Source organism: Chanos chanos, chromosome 8 (genome assembly GCF_902362185.1).
Source record: "Chanos chanos chromosome 8, fChaCha1.1, whole genome shotgun sequence".
NCBI classification, from domain to species: domain Eukaryota; kingdom Metazoa; phylum Chordata; class Actinopteri; order Gonorynchiformes; family Chanidae; genus Chanos; species Chanos chanos.
In genome coordinates this window covers 4,277,759-4,287,440 of record NC_044502.1, presented here as the reverse complement: position 1 = coordinate 4,287,440, position 9,682 = coordinate 4,277,759, and the positions used below count along the sequence as shown (strand labels likewise).

At 39.0% G+C, this 9,682-nt stretch overlaps 1 protein-coding gene across 1 annotated transcript; it reads right to left on the bottom strand.

Annotated features, from left to right (window-relative positions):
* Window positions 1-237: 237 nt before the first annotated feature.
* On the bottom strand, window positions 238-2,151 carry LOC115818408 (uncharacterized). Its single transcript, XM_030781776.1, has 3 exons — window positions 2,073-2,151; window positions 833-1,162; window positions 238-560 (listed from the first exon to the last, which is right to left on the bottom strand). Exons 1-3 carry the CDS (start codon window positions 2,149-2,151, stop codon window positions 238-240), a joined length of 732 nt encoding a protein of 243 aa, XP_030637636.1.
* Between the last annotated feature and the right edge of the window lie 7,531 nt (window positions 2,152-9,682).

Genomic DNA, 9,682 nt, shown 5'->3' with positions numbered 1-9,682 from the left:
ATAATGAACAGAAATGTCAACATACTTGTCTTTTTTGGACGAGCAGAAGTTTTTGTATGTTTTCTGTGACACTTCCTGGTCAGTCCCTTCCCATCTTTAGATATATGCATGAGGAAAATAAAGTTCAGTGCACAGTGCATTAAATAGTACAATACATTTTTACTGTTGTGACGTGTTGTGTGCGTACTTGTCTACATCTGTGTGTGTGTGTGTGTGTATTTGTGTGTAAAATAATGACTACATTAACATCCTACCTGTCCATCCGGTGCCCAGGCAGACTGAGGTCTGTATCTCCTTTCCCTTAGTCAGCTGGCATCTCCACTCTCTCTTATTGTCTTGGTCCTGGAGCTCCACAGTCAGACTGATGTTACACTCAGACAAGTGTGAGATTGTGACTGTGGGGGTGTTCTGTAGATCAGCACCTGTCTCATTCACCCAGCTCAGTCTCAGTCTTTCAGTCCTGACTAGATCATCACACTGTGTGTACTGTGAGTGCAGGGAGCAGTAGAGAGTCACAGTTCTGGCAGACTGTATCTCAGTCTGTTTGAGGGATGGGTGGACTACAGCAGAGAAGAGGAAGATGACAATGCATTGTTCCACATTTTTCGTGTTTTCATGTGTGAATCTGAATAAATCATTACTGTGAGACTTGACATTTTTTAATAGTAAAACAACATACGAGACAGATGTTATTTCTGTGTTGTATGAAGATATTATGAAGCCTTTATGTACTGTATTATGATGACTTGTGTAGAGCACTTTTCTAATAATCTCTGATTTCTAAATGACACTGTAAGCGTAGTGTTCTCATAATTCATAGAGAAATACTCACTCTTGAGAACAGTCAGGTGAACAGAGTAATCCACTCCAGTTTTATCTCCACCTTCATGTAGAAACTGTTGACAGGTGTAGTTTCCAGCATCTTTAGCTTTGACTTTATGGATGTTGAGAGAGCAGTTTGACCCCACACTCAGTCTGCTAGTCCTGTTTTTCTTTTCTGTTTTGACCTTCCCGTGACCAACCAGTTCAATAACATTATCATGATTTTCATTATTATAGATCCATGTAGTTGAGGAGCAGTCCTGATAAACCACATTTTTACATGGCAAAGTGATGTTCTCTCCATCAATGGAGAACACAGTGCTGTTAAATCCACTCACACCTGAGAGAATGATAAATATCAGTCACTTCTTTAAGGAAAATCATATCATTTAAAATGTGCCCAAGAGCCCTCCCTCTGGCAAATCCTAGCTCAGGTTTTGTTTAATAGTGTGACAGTGTGATATACATGTGTCAACACTGCAGCTGTTATCTGTAGAGGAGGTATAATTAATTGGATTGAAAATGTATATGGATTAGGCTGTTAAATACAAAAGGATATTGTGATCCTTTTTTTCCTAAGATAGAAAAGAAAAACATTTTTTAAAAGTGTATTATGTTTATGGCTTATACCGGATAGACTTATGGGGTTATTAATTTAGGTGTTTTACATTGTCATATTTATATAACGTATCATATTCATGAATTATAAGATAAATAACTATCTTAACCTTCAGTCCAAAATCTAAAAGAATAGACGGAATATCAGGATAATTTGCATTGATGCCTGCCTATCTATTTGTATGGCTTACTGTGCAATATAGGCTAACGTAATATAGGCTACAGTTGGCAATATACAATTAATTAGACAATACACCATGTCTGCCTCTGGGGAAGGTAAAAGGAACTGAGTGATTCTACCATTCAGCCATTCATCTCTACATCTCAGCCATTCAGCCATCAGTGTCGCCGGTTTTCTAATCACCGGTCTGTTCACTCATCTCCCGCACCTGTCTTCACTTTCTTGCACTCATTCACTCCCCTACTTAAACCTATCTGTTTAATAGCCCTCTGTTTAATAGTCTACACATGCTATACGTGTGTTTGTTTCAATCTCAAATTCTGTCTTGTTTGTTTGCTACACGAAGTTTTGTTATTTACTTATTTCACTACCGTGTTTTCTTTACTACTTTCACCTGTTCTGGTTTGTGTTTTTTGCCCTAAGTTTGTTAATAAACTCTGCCACTCCGCACTTGCGTCCTGCCATTTAGTGATTCTGTGACACATGGGTAGCACCTGCAGTGTGCTCTTTAAGGTCAGACACCCCTCCATGGGTGACCGAAAAAGCTCGATAGCAAACTGTACAGTTTGCCTTGTATTTGTCACCAGGGAAAGGGCTGAGCCACTGATCATTCAGCCCAATATCATGACAGCCTCTTACGTTTCACCAGGGGACTTGAGGCATCATTGAAATAATAAGGAAAGGAAAAATACAGCAACTGAGGGTGCTATTTTTAATTGTAAGCTACAAGACAACCACTGAGTTACACCTAATGGACACAATGACGCTGACGTGCAATCTAACACAGCACGCAGAGCTTGTTGGTCTGTAGCTCACCACCGAAACTAAACTTCCCCTTTCCACTTGTGTAACTGGTTTGATTTTACTTGATGTTATGTTTTTCTCAGCACTTTTTTCAAGACCTGTATATATGAAACGATGTATATGAAAACACGGGACGCAGCGTTTTATTTTCCAATGCAGGACAATCCCATACTATAAGGGACGGGTGGCAACCCTAGCTGAGTTGGATGTTAGCTTGCTAGCTAATAATTGCTAGCACTTGTCGCCAGTTGATTCCTTCATTGTGTATTTGTATATATACCACTGTGTTTTCCTTACTTGTTGCTTTGTGGGCGAAGTCTTACACTTGTTATCAGTACTGAGCAGGTCCTCATTTCCTAGTTTTCCTTGTCGCTCTGTTAAACTAATTTGCTATTAAATTCTGGGTGGCCGCTGACGTTGAAACAAAATACATGCTGAACGCAATTCTCTATCTAGGGAAAGATGACAGTAGGCCGGCAGTAGGCCGAAAATTTGCTCACCTCGTTAGCACTGGCAAACAATCTTTTGGTCTACGTGGAGGGGAACTTCTGAGTTGGTTGACAAAGTGATTCATGATGCGGTTTTATTCATTTCCAAGCGGTGCCTACATTTTCTATTACATGTGTGGAATTAGATTTAGCTGAGACTCATGATAGACGGTGGTAGGCTACTCGTGGTATGAACTAGTTTTGGCCAAATCATTCTAGTGACAATAGACATTCTAGTAACAATAGACTATGGCACTTTATTGGGAGGGGGTTGGGAGGTGTTACTCGTAGGTTACTTGGCAGGCTAGGTGTTAGGCTTCTCATAGCCCACTGAATGCCTTGAAAAGTCGTAGTGTTTGCTTCTATCATGGCATAGAATGATCTGTTAGTTGTGGTAGATAATTAATTTATTAAAATGCAAGTGTAAAGCTTGATATGCTCGGCGGGCTTATTATGTGGTACAAGCGATAATTTCATGGAGACAGACGAGTTCGGAACTGAAACACTTTAGTCTACTCCTCCAGCACCACCTCCACTCCTCCAGTCTCACACTCTAAACTTTCACAAGTTTTGATTTACACGCATTGTAATTCTCAACCAATTACCGCCTGTCTTGTCACTCCAATAGGTTGTTCTATTGAGTAAGCATAGAGTCCAGTTTATAGGTTACTCCGTCACCCGACATGTCGCCCAACAATTAGAATGTTCAAATCTGTAATCGCTCCCTATAACAGTTAATTTACAATCACAATTGTCTCTGATTTTTGAACTACCTGCACCGTGCCCTTACAATAAATTAATCACTAGGGGCAGCGACGTGATCATTGTCAGTCGACAACTGAATGTTGATACAGTCGGGCTACGCATTTACAGACCAACCGCAGTCTAACTCGCAACGTGTGTGACATCCCGTATAATAAACTAATTCTACAAGGTAGAAGATTAAATGTTAAAAAACAAATACTATGAAAAAGTTGCCTGAACTACTGAACTAGTCTTGTTCAGATGGTTTTTTAATCGAATTTGATCAAAACTTCCTCTGGAATTTATGCCTTTGAAAACACGGTTGCCACAAATAAATAATCAAAACATTATGTTGAATGATGGAAGGGCTGGACAACAAACGTTCTAATGAAGTAATAATTGACTGCTAACACTGAAATGAATGATACATTGGCTGAACGCGAGTTGATCTTGAAAGCAAACTATTTGCTTCATGCAAGAAGCGGCATCTAGCGATCATTATGTGTCAGTAACAGTGTCCTTGTCTAATGACTCGGCGGTCTTTTGACCGCCTAGCCGCGCTTTAAGTAGGTAAAACCAGCACGGCGCTCCAAGTAGGTAGTCACAGCGGTCAAATGACCGGCACTCGGCACTTCAAGGTATAAGTAGGTCAAACCGGCGTGGCGCTTCTAGTGTTAACCTTGTTCCTTGTTGGTCTTTTTCCTGGTTAGCCCTGTTCCATTTATTAAGCCCTCTTCCCTGTTCTCTCTTTTGATGTTCAGTGTGCTGACCTCAACTTGTTTTGACTTTGACCTTGCCTAGCCCCCAGTAACCAGGTTATTGTGTATCAGACCCTGCCTGTTGCTTGGCTACAATTAGGAAAGCAATTGGGACTGCAATAAAGATTGTCTGCATCCAATCTCCAATCTTTTGTGACAGTGTACAAGGCCTCACTGTAAGAAAATTTCCCATAGAAATATCATGAAAGTAGTTCTAAAGTTGCTAATATTAAACTCAATTTTTCGCTTAGTTTGATTAGTTCCATTTTAATATATATAAGTAGACCTGAAAGTGAAGATGGTCTGGTCACCACCACTCTTCAGAAAACCTAACTGTCATTACAGTGATGCTCATGTTTTTGTCCATATTTTCATCACACATACATTTATTCAAACAGCTCCTATATCAGGATTTATACAAAATGTGTAAAAAGAGTCCTCACAGTTTTCTTTGAGTTCCTGATTAAAGCCCTAATGCAGAGTCACACTGTCTCTGACAGAGGAACACAGTCATGCCAAATCTTCTCACAACAGAGAGAGCAATGAACAAGATTTTAGGGAATATGTTTATGTTAGTTCATGTTGTCAGTTTAATGCAGTCATTCTGTGACTGCTGAAAAAACAATGCGCAAATCTTTGGTTCTCTCCATTTGCAGTAACTTCAAGTTTTTCTGCAGTCAGTGTTACTCTGTCTTTGACACCTATCTGAACTAGGGCTTAGACCACAGTTTCCATAATCTTAACCAACTCGGGTTTAAACCACAACACCTCTCAATCTGTATGCAAATTATAAAACTTACATTTGTGATCATATAAATTTATTCATTTCTGTAGTCTGGTCCTTCAAATTCTTAATTCACTCTCAGTATGTAAGCTGCTAAATTCTTAACTGTGGTTCTAATATTATATGTAAAGTTCGTGGAACATTTGCAAAGAGTTTCTTGGGCCACTGACAGTTCAAACAACTTTTACACTATCAGCAAAAATATTTAGAGCTCTGACTAAAACAGCAAACAACAATTCTTCATTGTAAATTAAACTAAGCTTTACATGCACAACAGTGATAATCTTACCTGTAAGGAAGAGAGTTGTGATAATCAGCCTAAGTAAAAACAACAGTTTACGGTCTGTCATGATGCCTCTCTGAACTCTCTAATGAACATGAAAAAGCAACTCTCTCTTTATCAGTTGAATGGTCTGTGGTTTGTAACTTCCTCAACATGGGGAGATAATTATCACTTTAAGTTGCATGAAGATCTGTTGCTTTCTGCATGTATGAGAGTGCTCAGTGTTGATAATCCAAAAATAATAACACCCTGCACTTTCATTCCATATGTAGTTTTACAATCAGGACAACATGACAGACTCATAAATCAATGCAGATTGAATGATGGGTGTATGAGACATTGGTGACCACCTGCAAAGTTTTTTTACTGATAGTAATGGCACGTGTGTTCAGAACCACAGAAGGATCTGGTCCGTTTAACTCTGCATAGTTAATAACAGGGAGGAGCTGTGATGCTTTGGTGAGAGGAAGAAAAACTGTTAGTTTCTCAGAGAGGCCTCAATATGTAAGCAGTAAATAAACATGTTTACGGAGAAAACACAAGCAAACCCACCATCACATACTCCCACGAACTGTTCAGTTTTTCAACTTCCCCTAAAAACCCCTTTCAGAGTCCATAAGCTGAATGCAGACTGAAGACTGATATTGAATGCATAGAACTCCATCAGTTCAATTTGGTTTTCAAATATGGTTGATTGAATCGTTTGGTTAATATTGTTGATTGAACTGATGCGAAAGTGTTACTAAACCAATAATTAGATTTTAGTCTGATGTCTTTTGTCTCATCATTGTCCCATGATCATCAATATGACTGAAAGGCTTTATCCAGATGCCAGGTGATGTGACATCGTTCAAATGTGTGAGGTTTAAAAAAACATAGAACTATTCTAATGACTCCACTCTACTAAGAGACATTAACAGATTGGTTTCATGATCAACTAAGAAACACTTCTCAGCTCTGTGACTGACTGACTGACTGACTAACTACTTTCTGAACACTATCAAGTATGTGACATTTTTATTTGACACTATTCTAATTCAAATTCTATGTCAAAACATTTCAAAACTGAAAAAGAAGTGTTGAATGTCGATTTTGTATACTGAGTTTCTCAGATGAAATTCTAAATGATGAAGTCCTGTGTCCGTTTATAACTGCATATAAACATTATTAAGGACTTCCATTTCTCTCTTGTCCCTGGTTTCACTCCGATGAGTTGAAGTTTCCAATTTGTGGAACAAGTCAACAACAGATCACTGTAATTAGGCTAATTTAATCTTTGCTCAAAATGTTTGAAGGGAAAATTTACATTAAAATAAATATTCCGGTGTTGGAAACAAGAAAATCTTGTTGGCATTTGAAAGTTACTTTGGTCATTTAAATCCTGTATTTTACAATCACAGTGAGTTGAATGTTCGCATGTTTTCCACTGTCCACTCCACAAAGTTGGAGTTTAATGTCATTTGAAAGTTTATAGTCTGCCATGGGGCCTCTCTGAGCCCTCTAATGAACACAGCAAAGCGTCTGTCTCTTTACCACCTGACTTTACTGTGGTTTGTAACTTCCTCAGTGTGATCTGACAGAGAAGTCCCACTTTAGGTTCCAGTCAGATCTGTTGCTTTCTGCATGTGTGAGAGTGCTGAGATCGGTGTTGATAATTCATGAACTGATATTTTTGTCATTTTATTCCATATGTGGCTTTATAATTAGGACAACCTGACAGATGGAATAAAATCATGCAGATTTAGTAATGTGTGAGTGAAACATTATTATGTTGAGTTTCCTGAAGCTGGAGTTACTGAAAAACTATGCAGTTGTATTTAACTAACTTTCAGTTTATTGTGGTTTCTCAGTGTGGCCAATACATATCTAAAAATGTCTGAGGAGTTAATATTACTAACCCAGAGGTCAGTTTATGTCTGTTCTCTTTTCTTTCGTCTGTGGACCATGTTTATCTACAGCTTCCTATAACACTGCTCTCACCACTTACACAGATATGTGTGTTCACAGTGAAATCATTCAGCCCAAACCTGGGCCATTAATTCATTTTCTCTGTCTCTTCACATGAAACACCTTTGACATGTCTGTAAAGTATGTCAATGACTAAACAAATCCTCTTCCAGGATCGTCACATGATCAATTTCATGGTCACTATTTCTTTCCACATGGATCTAGATCTGATGAAAGATTGAACGGCTTTAGAACAGACACCAGATTCCGGTGGATTTGAGACCACTTTCTGTTCTCCAGAGAAAGAGATGATGTCAGCCTTGTGCTCTTATGGTTTACCTTGACATTCCCTCAACCACATGACCCATTTGACATCATTTAATGTCATTTCTCTTTGACCACTTATACAGTCAGTGTTTCTAGAAAGCTTTTGACACCTGTCCACACCTGCTAAAGGTGGAACATATGTTGGAAGTGATTACTCTCTAAAGATAGATTATGATGCAGAGGGGTAAACTACTTCAAATGAAATGGTGTTACATTAAAAAACAGATGCAGTTGGCAACTTGGTTTCATGACTAAGCAACTAGACAGAATTGTAAACTCTGTTACCAGAGCTGAAGTCAAGATCACCTTGGTCAAGTCCAAGATAAGTCCAAGACCAGGACTAGTCGAGACCGAGCCAACTCATACTCGTTCCCATTGATAAAAACATGCATCTATTCCATCCATTTAAGTATTCAGTTTTAGCCACACCCCCTCTGGAATGTTCAGATGCCAGTATTAGCCAGTTAACAAGTTTGGTTTTGACTTCAGTTCCAGCGATATAAACCTTCAGCAGGAGATAGCAGCTGGTTTTCCATCCAACATATTTGCACATTTTAAGCTCATTCATGAAAATTTGGCTAAGGAAATATCTGTGCTGGTTTCCATCAGCTGTGTTATGCAGATGAAAATGTACACTCCTCATCGCAGGAGGAGCTGTGAATAGCTGTGGGTTTACAACTTGTCTAGAGCAACTCTAATGGAAATATGCGACAAAATCATAACAAACCCCTCGTTGATGCGACTAAACCTGTTTGTATCAACCAGTATCATTTTACCCTATGCTAATCACCTCTTTCCAACGAATTAATTTCTTATACGACTTAAAACATTTGATGCGAAGTTTAAGCGTTAATTTGCATAAAATAGTTGGATGGAAACCTAGCTAGTGTTGTGAAAGCATTATACTGTGTGTTTGTTGTGACAGGGCATGCGTTAAATGTGCTTGATGAATAAAAATGCGTCAGTATTTGTGGTTTACTATATAGTCCGTTTCAATGCAAACACAGAACAGAAGATTAGACTGGCTTAGTCACCCATTATGCTACAGTTGCTATACGGGGTGTGTGACCTGTCATTCAGTTCAGCAGTAGGTTATAAAGAATGTGTAGGCCAGTGATGGACTGTGAGTGAAAGTCGTGCCCACTCACTTTTGCCAAGGCCCATCTGAAACTAAACTTCTGGCTATGCCACCGGACAGAGTCAATACTGAGACAGAAAAGAAAAAAATCCTCTTGGAGACCACCTGCTTGCCTGTTTATAATTTTAGTGTGATGCTAGAGACACAGTATATCTTCTATGAAAATGATGAGCATGGATGCATTACGCATGACCAGAGATGTGTTTTAGCAGGCATGGGATTGGTTACCAGGCGGCCAATGTCAATGCCCGTTCTAGATGGATTTTGAATTAATGAAACCAATGTCCGTTTTCTGAACAAGCTCACTTAATATATGATTTGGTTTGAACGTGTCATGTTTTTTGGGAATGTAGTTCTTTTTTTGTCCATGTGGGGTCCTCAGTCTTAGTTTTGGTTCCTGTTTAGTTCATTATTGTTGTATTGTTTGCACCTGTGTCTTGTTCTGTCTGTCTATTTAAGTCTTCTGTTCTGTTCAGTTCTTTGTTCTGTCTTGAGTTGTTACCCTGTGTGCAATTCCTGATCAAGCCCGCTAGTAAGCTCTGTGTATTTTTGTGTGTTTTCTTGGATTGTCTCCTGTTGCTGACCCTCTGTTTTTGCCTGTGTTTTGGACTAAGATTCTGCCTGCCGTCTTCTCTGGATTTGATGCTGGATATCTCTGCTTACTGGTTTTGACTTCTGCCTGGAATTGTTTACTGATTTTTGTCTGACTCCCTTGGATGCCCCAATTTACCTATAAAAGGAACCACCTAACTGAATGACTTTTGCCTTGCTTTCTGTATTTGGGTCTT